At 37.8% G+C, this 15202-nt stretch overlaps 1 protein-coding gene and 1 pseudogene across 1 annotated transcript; both read left to right on the top strand.

Annotated features, from left to right (window-relative positions):
- The first annotated feature begins 5715 nt into the window (after window positions 1–5715).
- LOC149142271 (protein PECTIC ARABINOGALACTAN SYNTHESIS-RELATED pseudogene) lies at window positions 5716–6814 on the top strand (annotated as a pseudogene).
- A 4155-nt stretch (window positions 6815–10969) lies between these two features.
- Window positions 10970–11686, top strand: LOC149142270 (uncharacterized). Its single transcript, XM_089451440.1, has one exon. The coding sequence runs from the start codon at window positions 10970–10972 to the stop codon at window positions 11684–11686; it is 717 nt and encodes a 238-aa protein (XP_089307566.1).
- The last annotated feature ends 3516 nt before the right edge of the window (window positions 11687–15202 follow it).

Below are 15202 nucleotides of genomic sequence, written 5' to 3'. Positions count from 1 at the left end.
TCTTGTTGCTATTTTCAACAATCCCCTCATCAACATCTTCTTCATCATTTTCATCCTCTCTAAGAAATTATTCATGTTTTGGTTCACAAATAATCTCTTCAGCAATTGTCTTTTATTGTTGCTCCATTTCTCTCCCCAAATGAGCATTTCACCTCTTTTCAAACTCCTTGAGTTTATCCATCAACTGAGTATTTGATCTTTGTCTCAGCTTCACCTACAAAAAATTCCAATTCACTCTCTTCCAGAGAGTCCATGTGTAACCCTGGTCTTCCTCATCTCTCTGTAGCAATCCTCTAATCATCTCTAGTTGTAATTTAATTTTAGATACTTCTCTATCAAGTTTGTCCTGACTTGATCTACTATGACTTCTCTCTCAACCTTTACTATGACTCTCAGTAATCACAAATATCCTTCTTCTATGAACTTCTCCCTGCTCATTGTGAGCTGCAAACAAGCCACTGCAAAAAGTTGACTCCATCAAATTGTTTGTAAATACCAAACTAAGCTCTTCCATGCCTAGACTTCTCCTGGTATTTCTTTTGACTCCTTCCTCTAGAATATTCATCTGAGCACTCTCTGCTCTCTTGGCTCCTACATTTAACTACTCACCATTCTCATTTGAGAACTTTGTTGGTCCTCCATCTCTACTATAAGGCTCTTTGCCATCATCATCAAGAAATCTCTTTGTTCTTGGCTACAGTCATCAACTCATCGTTTAAATATCTGTCTGAACATATGTTACTATTGTAGCTTCTCTGTTGGCTCTACCTTCAAGGTTACAACCTTTTAATGTCCTTCAACTTATAACTTTCTTGTAATTTCCTCCTCCCATATTTACCCAAATTCACAAGTCTGCTAGGGTAAACATGAGACGAAGAGTTACTACGACATGACCCAACCTCCAAGCTCTAGTTAAGGAAGTGGGGCCTACAAACTGACCTCATATTTTCATCCTACAGGTCACTCAAAGGCTGAACAACCATCCCAGGTGACACAAACCTGATATGGAACCATTTTTCTCTGTCTTGGGCCCACGATCGTATGTATGACAAGGCATGGGTACAATTATAGGCCTCCAACCGCATGCACAACACTGCCATGAAGGCCGATGTCGTGGCACACATAGAAAGCAGGTCTCATGTGTGGGAGACTATTATAATCCCTCATGTTCATCCCTGCAAAGTACTATACACAACGTTTTGCTCAGCTCCTCCACCCTTTGTATTGATGTCTTTGAAGCGACTAGAAATTTGGTGTTTTAATTATGATGAGATGGGATTCACTTGGGAGGGCAGTCTCCTCATTGACAAATTTATGTTCTGGTTTGGCCCCTCTCATTTCACTATCTCGCCATGTCCTATGCAGAAGTTCCCCCTCCTTGCCTTCTTAAGTTTGTTGGGCTCCTTCCCTTTGCAAGGCTCATGGAATTCACTTGCTTTCACTTTAGTTGGCTCTGTAATGAGGCCCTCTTAATGGTCAGAGCCATTTTCTTTGGTGGTGAGAGACCTTGGCTCCCCCACCCTGACAACTTAATCTACTGGCGAAATTCTCTTTCGGGGACCCCTTCTGTATCAACCAGCGGAAAAGCATGTGCAGGGGATGGCTTCAACATCCAGTGGTTCGACATAATTGAGCATCTTAAGGTCTTTGATTCCTGCATTATGTTTTATTCTAGTCTAAATATCATTTTGGTGTGAATTTCACAATCTTGTATTTCTTGCTTCTTTATGTTTCACTCCAAATTCATGTTCATCCCCCAACTCTATTATGGTTAGCCCTCTCCACCCCCTTCCATCTCCCCCTCCCTATCACCTTAGGTGTCCCTTTCACTCACTCTGGACAATTATAAACATATTTTCACTCCTTCCCCTTGACTCCCTTAATCTCAATGCAACCCAATGAATCCTCCTCTCTTCTACCTCCAATTACCTTCGGGGCACTGTCTTTTCCCCCCTCTAAAAACATCTCGGCAGCCTCTCAAACCTTCTAGCCATATCCTCGAGTCTCAATTCTCCGGGATTCAAGGGAAATTTTCCCAGTGACGCAAGAAACAATCCTTTGGAGATTATTCAAGTGGAAATTATGGACCTAAAATGGCGAATTCTCCAGCAAGATAACCTTCTAATATTTGTCATTGATGAGCTTTAATCCCTCAAACTTATTGTCATAATGACGAGATTGATGCCATTAAATGACAACTTGAGGATCTCAAAATCAATGGCAATGTTGTAAGGAATGAGAATTCTACGAGCACTATTCTAAGCCCAACCTATGTCAATCTCCATTTTTACTTGAACAAACCCACTGATGAAGACATCAATTTTCCTCTATAATGGAGCTTATTGTAAATTTGTGTTTCTGTTGTTTCAATTTTTCCGAATTTGTGTATGCCAAACTAATGTCATAGTCTTTTTATTTAGTAGTTATTTGATCTTGATAGACAACTCCTCTTTGAAGGACCCTCTGAAAATGATGAAATGTAATGATTTCCCTAGTATTTGTTGTGAACAAGTGCAGATTTAATGCAATATTTACTCATTTTTGTTTAAAAAATATTCGACAATTCTAAAATAGTTGTAGTTAAAAGTTAATTAATTGATGGTGAGATGTGGGAGATTTTTGTCATGTTAGGTTAGACAACTTACATTAAAAAAAAAGAAAGTTCATTTAATTAAATAATGATAATAATAATAATACAAGTTAGCTTATGTGAACATACATTAACCTATTTCATTTGGTAGAGAATGATCTTATGGGGAAGATTTTGTTTATTTCGTGACTCGCAAGGCTTTTGGAGAGAGCTTGGAGATAACTGAAGTGAGCTCATGAAATAGAAAGTTATTGAGAGCTTATGAATGAAATATCCTCTTAATATATACAAATACTCAAGTAATTTTCAATATGTATCATACATCTACATTACATAGGTTAACTATTTTCACATTTCTTTCGAGTTTGTCAATTGTTGTTTGTGAATTGTTTTCTTGTTTACAACTGGGAAAGTGGATGAATAGCTCTAAAAATATTTATCTTGCATTTACAATACACACACTAATTCTTTTAAGGTTTCTTTATAACTATATTCAAAAAATTCATAAACTAATGATGCTAGAATGTAGATGGATATTGTTCCATGCGCGTGTTTATATTATGAACAATTAGTCACATGAAAATAGGTCTTCAAAAAATTATTCTAATCATGGTATTTGAGATTCAGTAGATAAATAACAAAAAGTTAACTCAAGCACTCTATTTATTACAACTAAAATTAGCAATGAACTTTCAAGAATAAGGTACTACTGAATCTGGTGAGGGATCAAATCATTTTATGGGATTTTAAACTAGCAACCTTCACACAAATAGATCCTTAACAATACATTGTATTCTACACACCATAAACAATACCAAATAATGTATTAGTGTAGTTATTCATTTAATTAATATTAACATATTTAGTGTTTTTGTGATGATTTAGTTTCATTTATTATTAATATTGTTTTTCAAATCATTCCATGGAATTTTGAATTAGCAACCTTCACACAAAGTGTTCCTTAACAAAACACTATTCTAAACACCATAAATGATACCAAATAACATATAACATAATTGTTGGTTTCATTAAAATATTTAGTAATTTTTTAATGATTTAGTTACGTTTATTATTAATATTTCCTTTTAAAAATGTATCATTTTGTAATTCATAGTTTTTTGACTTTTTGTTTTTTCATTACAACATTACCTTAGTAATATGGTAATATGAAAGACATTATCTATAGAGGTGACAATTTTGTGCCGAGGACCCTTTCTTTTTGGAATCTAGTGATTTTTTTTTCAAAAAATCTACCTTGGGAGTGTTTCGATTACTTTTATTTATGGTGGAAATGGATTAACACCATCAAAAACCCATGGAACACCCAATTTCCACCAAAATTTATCAAAATCATACTAAAATTTCCATTATTTTCCAAGCAAAAACGTCCCATTAAATTACACAAATATCTACGCCGTAAGGCGTTCCCTCTAAGAAGAACTCCCCTCCCATGCCATCTGTGTGGTTTTGTGTCATTGATTTCGGTGTTAGGCGATTGAAATAACCTCAACCATGGGATTGAAGACCAATATTACAGTTACAATTCAGAATAGATAATCAAATCTAAAGCATTGAAATGATCAAATAACAAAACCTAGTGCAACAAACCAGAACCCCTCCTTCCCATTTATCCTGTGTTGTGAAATTCCCCTGCGTCTTGTGCCCTGTAGCACACTGTCCAATAAGTGGGTGTAGCTGGGGAAGTTAGTAGCGAGCCTATTCCTTGCCAGCGTTGTTATCCTTCAAATTATTATATTGCGAACAACAAATTCAATAAATTTCCAATTACAAAACTTAAATTTATTGTCTTCTCATTTGGAAACATTTCAGAGGTAAGGCGATCTCGCACCAAACTAGGGAAATGAGGATTCACCATGGAAAAGTTGTTGTCTCGACACACACAAGTGACAGTGAAGATAATTCATACATGAGAGCTATTATTTTTGTGGTAAACAGTAGCATAACTGCATTACAGAAACGATGGACTTCAGCGGAGTCGAAATGAGGCATTCAGGATCCTCATCCTCTCCCATTAGGGGAATTTCGAGGTCTAAAATGGGCCTCCTAAGAAAAATGTACAACCAAAATAAACTTTATAAGAACCAATAGGATTCAAGATGATGATCTCAACCATGGGGGATGAGTCACCATTTTTTGAGTAAAAAAATAAAAAGATTAAAAAATAATAAAATAGTAAAACTACTTTTTCAACTCATATTTTCAACTTATCTCCCTAAGGTTTTACTCAAATTTCAAGCGCGAGTGCTCGTTGGACACAAAATTTAATTCCTCATCCAAGGAGTACCCATGTTGTATACTTTTGATGGACCCTACTATATGAAAAATGAGGAATATATGAAAAAATGTGATTGTAATCACATTTTTCATGTATTTCTCATTTTTTGTGTGGTAGGGTCCATTGAAAGTATGCAACATGGGTACTCCTTGGATGAGGAATCAAATTTTTCATCCAACTAGTGTTTCTGCTCGAAATTTGAGTAAGCCCATAGGGAGATAAGTTGAAAATAAGAATTGAAAAAATAGTTTTTTTTCTTTTTTCCCTCTAAAATTTGATGATGTAATCTAATCTGATTTTATCATTTCCACTATTATTTTATAATTTAATTATGAGGCCCATTTTAGACCTCAAAATTACCCTAATGTGTCCTCGTCTTCACTATCCAAGCAAGCTAAAGAGGAAGCAAAAGTCGAAGAAGAAGAAGAGAAAGAAGAACTCCATAATCTAAAATTTAGAGGATGGAATCTCTCCTCTCTTTATTTTTGGAAAGATGATAGGCTCTCTAGAGCGAAGGTCTTCAGAAAACTTTCTCTAGCATTGCTCTGTGCTCTTTTGTTAGCAAGATTCATCTCACTGTCGCCCGTCTAGAACTGTTCGAATCCTCCATATTTGTACAAGAAGGAAGGAATTGTTCTATGTTGTCCACATGTTAAAGATACACCATCTCTTTCGGAGAATCCACACTCTTCAACCACTTCATGGAAGCCATGTGCCTAAATGCATGAAAAATTTTCACCTCCACAATGTGAAAATGAAACTAATGGCTATATTCTTATCCATGCTGAGGACAGACTCAATCAGCGACATATATCTATATGCAATGCAGTGGCAGTTGCAAAGATGATGAATGTGACATTTATCCTACCTATTTTGAAGCAAGACCAAATTTGGAAGGATCAAACGACGTTTGAGGACATTTTTGATGTGGATAATTTTATTGAATACTTGAAAGATGATGTACCAATTGTAAGGAGAATTCTTGCATGGTTCCTTGATAAGAAAGAATTATTTACTAGCATTAGGTGCACTATGAAAAACATCCCAAAGTATGCTTCCGCCCAATTTTATCTAGATAATATGCTTCCATGGATAAAGGAGAAAAGAATTATGGCACTGAAGCCTTTTGTGGACAGACTCAGATATGATAATGTTCCAGTAGAAATAAATCGTTTGAGGTGCAGAGTTAACTACCATGCCTTGAAGTTTCTACCTGAGATAGAAGCAATGGCAGAAGTTTTGGCCTCAAGGATGAGAAACCACACAGGAGTGACACATCCTTACATGGCACTACATCTGTGTTTTGAAAAGGAAACGATGGTTGCTTACAGACAAAAAGAGTGGCCTCGCTGTTATAAAAATGGTTACCACTTATAGAAACTAGCATTGCAGAAACGAAAAGAGGGTCATTTTCCACTTGAACCAGCTGAAGTTGCAGCGTTATTGAAGGAAATCAGGTATCCCAAGGAGACACAAATTTATGTTGCATCTGGGCAAGTTTATGGCGGTCATAATCTCATGGCTCCTCTAAGAAATATGTTCCCAAATTTGGTTACCAAGGAAGAGTTAACGACAAAGGAGGAACTCAATTCCTTTAGGAAACATGTTACAAGCCTTGCTGCTCTTGATTTCCTTGTCTTTTTTAAGTTTGATGTTTTTTAATGACACGTGGTGGGAACTTTGCTAAATTAATAATTGGAGCTCATAGGTATATGGGACACCGTTTGAAATATATCAAATCTAATAAAGGTGTTATGTCAAGAGATTTAGGGGATCCTTTCTTAAGTTGGCTAGCATTTGTGAATGATGTTATAGTTACACATGAAACTCGAACTAGGTTGACAGAGTCAACTTTTCCTACCTATGATATTTGGGAAAATCCTCAAGTCACTGCATGTGTAGAGAATGAAACCATGGACTTTTCCTAAGAATGTTAAATCTCATTGTGCAATTGGTTCCTTTTATTTTCAGGAATATAGGCATTTCCAAAGCTTTTTTTAGATTTATTTTGTTGGGATGGTAGTGGCAGAGCTCATTGAATTTTGGGAACAAGTTCCAGTTGGTGCATAATGTCTTTTGTTGTTGCTTTACCTGAATGGATCGTGCCTCTTATTTCAAATTGGAGTAAGTTAACCGTAGGAGTTTATGGTCTCTACTCAATCATGCGTATACTGGGAGTAAGTATCTTGCTTTGGAAGTAATCGAAGTTAGTACCCTTCTCTAAAGGAATGTGTTATTTCATGAGTAAAAAAATCCTTCAAATTATTCAAAATAATGCAAGCTTCTTGGCAACAAATTCAGAAAGGGATTAAATAAATCATAAACTTCTTCTCCACTGCGCGTAGAGAAAGAAGGCTCTTTTGCTTTCATTGGTTGAGCCATGTCGGGTGCGGTGCCCCCTTCAGGCAGTCTGCTGGCAATTGAAATCCCTCTAGCCATTCAAGCCATAAGACCTGCTGCCTCCCGACTACCTGCCAAGGAGACCTCATGAGAATGGCACAAGCAGAGTTGGGCGTCGACGAAGCTTGAACGATTATGACATCACAAAGTTGTTGTACCTCCAAGCGGTGGTGAAAGAGGCGCTGCAAATGCATCCAAGCAGTGGTGAAAGAGGCGCTTCCAATGCATCCACCTGTACCATTGCTATCATGGGCGGCTCATCTCTCTATGGCCGAAAGAATGTGCATTCCCGCGGGCACAACTGCGATGGTGAATATGTCGAAGGTCCTTAAGCTGTCATGTGAAATGGCTCATCCTCTTCATTGTGTTCCAATCATCCGAATGCCCTTCGCTAAATCTTCACATTAGCGAATGGTCATTATCGTTGAAATCATGATGTCTATTTTTGTGTAGTATTAGTAGGCACTACGCAGTGCCATTCAATTTTGCCCCGCGGTTATGTATTTTAGCTTGTGAACGGTAGATTTTCCGAAGGAACTGTCCTTAAAAAGGGCTTATCTTCCTCACTTTGTTCTCATCCCCAGGGAAAATATTTTGGAATAGCATGAGATCTACTGTAATGAATTTCATAATTGAGTCACAGATTTTGTTCATCGTAGGTTGTGGATCCTGCGCTGCAAGATGCACTCAATAGTCGAAATCACAAATGGAAAATTTACACTGGAGTTGTCTAACAATTCAACTATATTGCCTCATTTATTTTTCAATGCTTTTCCATCTTGTGTTGTAAAAAAAGGTTTGCAGAAAAGGTCAGGATTTAGCTTTTGAGCTATATACCTTAATGGAGGCCCTTCAATCGAGGTTCTAATGGTTAAATCTATGTGTTTGATATTCTAAGTATTAGTGTAACTTTAAAAAGTTATATGATCACATGAAGTGAAATAAAAGTTAAAAAACCCTTGCATGATTTAGTTATTTATTTAAATATTACATGCGTGAAAAGCAATTGTGTTAATATAATGTTAAACTATCTTTTAATTGGCCATCACCAGAAATGACAAGATGGATATATATATATATATATATATATATCCTCCAATGAGTAGAAGAAAGTTCAAAAAACTCTTTGCATGATTTAGTTATTTATTTAAATATTACGTACGTAAAGCAATTGTGTTCATATAATGTTAAACCATTTTTAATTGGCAATCATCTTAATTAACATAGAAAATGGCAAGATGATATATATATATATATATATGCTTCGATGAGTAGAAGAAATATGCAATGTAGGTTATATATATAGCTAGTAATTAGATAACTGCCCAGAGGCCATTAATATTAATCTTAATTTGATATTAATTATTTAATAAAATAATTGTTTTTTATACATAATTTGATATTAATTTATATAAAACATAAATAATAGAATAATAAAAATATTAGTTGTCAAATTTTATTAATAATGGAAATAAATTGAGGATAAAGTTTTTGAAGAGGATTTTATAATTTTAAAATTATTTGGTTATTAGATTACTCTTTCTCTTTTTTATTATTAACAAAAATTGTAATTGGAGTGGTCTTGTATTGGCATACATAATAAATGTTTAAGATTTAGCAAAAATTGTAATTGGAGTGGTCTTGTATTTGCATACATAATAAATGTTTAAGATTAATTGCAATAGATTCATGCAGACTTCATTATAAAATAAATATTTTTGTATCTTTGTATATTTATTCTCTCTTCCGTTGTGTAGAGTCCATAATTTCTATTGTCTTAATTTTCATACTTTACATTTCATATCAAAGTTTAGAGTCAATCAAGATGACATTGTCATTTACCAAATTCTAGTGCCTATCACAGATATCACAAATTTTCATGGAAGGAGGAGAATATCTGAACAGACTATCTTGTATGCAACTTTGAAGCAAAGAAGAAACGCAGAGAGCGCGGTCCAAACTGCGAAAGTCCAAATCAAGATTTCCAGACCATAGCAAAAGAGGGAACGAAGGGAGAAGTAAGCGCTGAGGGGCCAAATGGAAAAAAACGAGGGGAGGGGAGAGATCCCCTCCTACAAGAGCATGGCAATGGGAGAGGCAAGAAAGGAGCGAATGTGGAATGGAATGAAGCCAAATAACGGAGAGAACTTAGCAAGCGGAGCAAACTGGCAGATGGGTCTAAGGGGTAAATGTCTCCCCAGGGCATCGAAGAAACCCAGGTTCGTAATACCAAGTAACAAACTTGAAGAGTATAGGAGTTATATGAAAGACTATGCATTAATATGTAAATTTGTAGGGTTCTGGCCGTCAGAGAAAGACTTATCTAAATGGATACAACAGAGAATGAAACCTAAGGGGCATGTGGAACTAAAACTAGGAGCGAAAGGTTTTTTTACTGTAATATTCTCTAACATAGAAGACAAGGAAAGGATTTTCGAGGGAGGACCCTATTTCATGAATAATGCAGGCCTATTTATCCGGCACTGGGAAGACTGCTACAACCCAGACAAAGAGAAAATGTTAGCAGCCCTGGTCTGGATAAGACTCTTCGGGCTTCCAATGGAGTTTTGGGACCCAGAGATTTTAGAAGGAATAGGGAATACAATAGGGTCATTTGTGAAAGTCGCAGAATCTACAAAAAGAGGAAGATACACATCATATGCCAGAATATGTGCGTATATGAATATAACTGAACCCCTCCCAGACTTCATTGAGCTGGAATATCATGATGAGATATGGCAACAACCAGTGGATTACGAGCACATACCGTTCTGGTGCAGACGATGTCATGAATATGGTCATCTTTTCAGAAAATGTCCATTAAACAGAACAGAGGATGCAAAGGATAAGAGAGAAGAAGAGAGAATAACAACAGAGGAACCTGGACGGGGGGGAGAGGGTTTTAAAGAAGTACAGCATAAAAAGAAATCAGGGTTCAATAAACCCCAACGACAAATGCCAAAGGAAAATATTACCCTGGAAACGCAAAACAAATTCAAAGTCCTCCAGGAAGAAGAGATCGAGATGGGGGAAAAAGAAGACAGTGAGGAAGAGACAATGGAAAACTCAAAAGAATCAAGAAAACAAGTATCAGGACAAAAAGAAACAGAACGGGGAGGCAGAGGAAAAAGGAGAACAGACAAATGAACAAATACAAATGGAGATAGACCCACAAAAAGATAAAGGAGGAGAAGAGGAGCGCATAATGAGGAAATTGTTGCAGGAATGGAGGCTGTTAGATGAAAGATTCATTCTGGGGAGCAAAAGCAAATATATAAAGAAGCCTTCCAAAAATATAAGAAAAAAGTAGGGGAAACAACAGCAAACAAATTGGAACAGATAGAAATACAAGGAAATCAGAACATGGGAATGAGCAGCTCTGGCAAAGGAGGAAGAAAGAGGGGCAGGCGCTTGATGAGCGAGACAATTCAGGAGGTAGGAGAGATGTTGGTGAACTCTGGAAGAGTCATACCTCTATCAGAGGTATTCCAACTACCACCAAAATTATTAAAATGATTATTACAAGTTGGAACATCAGAGGCCTTAACAGTAGAGGTAAACAAAGATACCTGAAAGATAGATTAAAAAGAGATAAACCAAGTATAATGATAGTCCAAGAAACAAAGATTAGTACGGAAAAAATGAAAGAAATAATGAGCAGGGGAAATACTAGGTATGAGATAATGGGGCAGGATGCGACAGGCAGTGCAGGAGGATTGGCAATCATATGGAACCCGGAGGAAATACAATTTGAAAATTGGATAAGCCTCCCACGAATTCTCTCAGGAACTTTTAAGGTAATAGGATCATCGAAGTGGGTAGTCTTATCAGGAGTGTATGGACCACATTCCCCAATAGAACGAAAAGGATTCCTTCAAAATCTAAAAGCAATGAGAAGACTTATTCCAGAGAAGCCATGGATTATAGGTGGTGATTTTAATATGATTACGACCTTAGAAGAAAAGAGGGGAGGATTGAGAAGGATAGATTCAGATATGGAAGCGTTCAGAGATATGATATCAGAACAAAGAATGGTGGACATTCAAACAATAAATGGTACCCATACATGGAATAATCGTAGAGGAGGGACAAATCAAATAGCCTCAAGATTGGACAGATTCCTTATCTCTGAACAAATCATGATGAAAGATGTGTTCATAGAAGCCATGATCCTACTAGTAGTAGGCTCAGACCACTGGCCAATAAAGTTGGAGATAGACCTCAAGCAGAGCCCCAAAAGAAGACCATTTAGGTTTGAAGCCTTTTGGCTTAGAGACCAGAAGTTTCTACCTAAAATAGAAGAATGGTGGACTAAGAGCAGGCAAAGTGGGAGAAGTAAGATGCAAACATTCCAACTTAAGTTGAAAGAACTTAGAGGGAAAATTAAAAAAATGGAATAAAGAGGAATTTGGGGACATCTTCAAAGAGCAGCAACGCTTAGAACAGAAAATGAGTGAGTTGCAACAGGAGGATATACTGGAGGGAAGAACTAAAGAGAGAAGCAGAGAAGAAGGCATAGTAATAGGCCAATTAGAAGAGCGAAGAAAACAGGAAGAAATTTTATGGAAACAAAAGTCTAGAGTTCAGTGGCTCATAGAAGGAGAGAGAAACACGAAGTTCTTTCACAAGGCCATGATCCAGCACAGACAGAGAAATAGGATCTTCTCAATTAAAAACACGGAAGGCCAACGCATAACTCAGCACGAGGAAATGGAACAGGAGTTGGTAAGTCACTTCAAAGGTATACTCACCGAACCCCAAAGAAACAGAACAGAGGCCATAGGCAGGATTAGTAAGGAAATTCCCAAGCTTGTAACCAGAGACCAAAATTTAGCCTTGATGAGGGCAGCAACCCTAGAGGAAGTGGAGGAAACAGTGAAGGGCTTGAAAAGAAATAAAGCCCCAGGTCCTGATGGATATACAGTGGAATTTTACCAAGCATGTTGGCAATTCATAGGAGAAGAAATCTTAGAGGTGGTGGAGGAAGCGTGCAGACATCAAAAGGTATGGCCTGGACTAAACTCTACTTTATTAACCCTCATCCCCAAAACGGCTCATTTAGAATCAGCAGAAGGCTTCCGACCGATTGCCCTTTGTAACGTTATCTACAAGATTATAGCCACCTTAATGGTCAAATGACTTAAACCAATCTTGCCTAGCATAATATCCCCAGAACAAACAAGGTTCGTGGAAGGGAGGAAAATCTTAGATGGTCTGGTAGTATCTCAAGAAGTTATACATACCTTAAAACAAAAAAAGGAACCAGGCATGACGATCAAACTGGATTTGTCAAAAGCATACGACCGACTAAACTGGAAATATCTAGAATCAATTCTTTAGGCCTATGGGTTCTGCAACAGATGGGTGAAATGGATATTCAGCATGATATCCACGCCGAACTTTTCCATCCTCCTAAACGGTACACCAACTGCAACCTTTAACGCTTCAAGAGGTCTGCGCCAAGGAGACCCTTTGTCTCCATTCTTGTTTATAATAGCAGCGGAAGGGTTGGGCAGGTACATCAAGAAAGAGCTAAGAGAAAGGAAAATTAAAGGGCTGCGCCTATGGGGAAACAACATCCTAGTTACTCACCAACAGTTCGTAGATGATATCATGATATTCTGCAAGGTATCACTGAGAGAAGTCAAAAAGGTAAAGGAGATCCTAGAGGTATTCATGGAAGCTTTAGGTACTGAAATAAATAAGGATAAATCGAGCACCTTTATCTTCAACTCACCAGAAATGGTTAAAACCCACCTGACAAGAACTTTGGGGTTCAGAAAGGGAGAGCTACCCACCAAGTACCTAGGAACCATGCTCGATATAAGCTCGCTAAGGATAGCTAACTGGCAGCCCATTCTAGAGAAACTTAAGAGCAGATTAGAAAACTGGTCCTTTAGGACTCTGAATATAGCAGCTAGATTGGTGCTTCTTAAATCGACATTGCAATCAATCCCAATCTATCCCCTATCGATTATGGCAGTTCCGAAAGGAGTATGTGTCAAAATGATTGAAATCTACAGGAAATTCCTATTGGGAGGACCAAAACAGCAGAAGAAATGGGCCCTAAGTTCACGAAACAGCTTAACAAAAACAAAGGAGGAAGGGGGGTTAGGGCTAAGAGATCCATTGATTTTAAATAAAGTCCTAGCGGCGAAAATTTGGTGGCGGTGGATGAATGGAGTCAAAGATTTATGGAAGGAAATATGGACACTAAAATATAACATGCCCACAGCAACTGAAGAAATTATGAGAAAGGAAGCGATGCCAAAAGGATCTATGATATGGGAACTGGCGAGCCAGAATAGAGACATCATAAATCGACATGCTTTTTGGGAAATAAGAAATGGAAGGACAACAAAATTCTGGGAGGAAGCCTGGCAACAGAGGGGAAGAATGGTGGAAATTCAGGAGTTGCAAAACATTTACAGGGAAGCCAAGGCCAAAGGCTTAATCCATGTCAAAGACTACTGGAAGGAAGGAGGAGAAAATGAGATGTGGAGGGAATGGATAGGACCTGAAGAATGGGATAATAACATCGATGAGGAGCTAAAAGCCAGGATAATAAAGGAGATGGACTCAAGAAGGATTAAAAACAGAGATGGACCAGATATCCTCAGATGGGGCAGAACCACAAAAGGCACCTTCACAGTCAAAGAAGCATATATCATAAAGGCCAAGAAAGCACAGGAGGATCGAACACAAGAATGGAAACAATTATGGAAGAATAGGTGGTGGCCAAAGGTCACCATGTTTGCCTGGTTAGTGGGCAGAAGACGCATACTTACATGGGATCAAATCCAGAAAAGAGGGTTCCTAGGACCACCAAGATGTAGCTTATGTAGACAAAATGTCGAAGATCAGGAACATATCTTAAATTGTTGTTCAGTAGCCCAGCATCAATGGGAAGAGACTAGAAGCCTCTTTGGAAAGTCAAACCGAAACCCCCTGGACATAGTACAAACTCTATTCCAATGGGGGAAGGGACAATTTCAAAGCCCGGTGGTCAGAAGAGCATGGAACCTAGTAATGGGTTCAACATATGGAACATCTGGAAAGAGAGAAATAGAAGGATTTTTCAAGGTAAAACCACTACCCCTGAGGACTTATGGAAAAGAACTAAAAACCTAATAAGAGAAACAATTATATTGGAAGCGTGGGACCAAGAAGATTAGAGAACTTCGGAGGAAGAGAGCTGTATTTTAAGAAAGATAAACTTGGAACCTGGGATGGTTCACCCTCATCAACAAAAAACACAGGGTATAAAAAACCAAAGCCCAGCCGTGTTCATTCACCCTCAGGACGGCTTCATCAAAATTAATTTTGACGGAGCATCAAAAGGAAATCCGGGACCTGCTGGATATGGAGGGATCTTTAGAGACAGCCAAGGCCAAACCAGATGGATCTATGCAAACAGAGGAGGTAAAATGAGTAACAACGAAGCCGAGTTCATGGCGGCATATCAAGGAATCAAGATCTCAATAACAAATGGATATATGAAATTAGAAATAGAAGGTGACTCAAATTTGGTAATAGAAACAATCAGAAAACTAAATCATGGCAAGTCATGGGAACAGGTGGCTAAGAGCTGGAGGATGGCGGGTCTCATCCAGGACTTAGAAGAATCTATGAAACATATTGAGTATAAGGTCATTCATCATGTAAGAAGAGAAGGCAATAGACCAGCAGACTACCTGGTAAACTGGGGATGCAACAAACCGGATGGAAAAGTAGATACCATATGGACATCCCAGCTGGCCACGACAAGATGGGAAAACCTAAACCAAATCACCAAACAGGATAATAATGATACAATATAGCCATGATCATGCTAACACACATACCCCGATCAGGGTGGAGAAATATGGACAACATAAGGCTGTGATGGGATGTAGTACAGGGCAGTACTCGCCACA

The sequence above is a fragment of the Pinus tabuliformis genome, chromosome X, assembly GCF_031772625.1.
Source record: "Pinus tabuliformis cultivar Carrire ecotype Pingquan chromosome X, CPIR1, whole genome shotgun sequence".
Taxonomy (NCBI): domain Eukaryota; kingdom Viridiplantae; phylum Streptophyta; class Pinopsida; order Pinales; family Pinaceae; genus Pinus; species Pinus tabuliformis.
The sequence above is the reverse complement of the archived record's forward strand: the minus strand, read 5'-3'. Positions and strand labels throughout refer to the sequence as shown.

Excerpts from the sequence above, each read along its gene's own strand:
- LOC149142270 (XM_089451440.1), top strand. The coding sequence starts at position 10,970 with ATGGGGCAGGATGCGACAGGCAGTGCAGGAGGATTGGCAATCATATGG.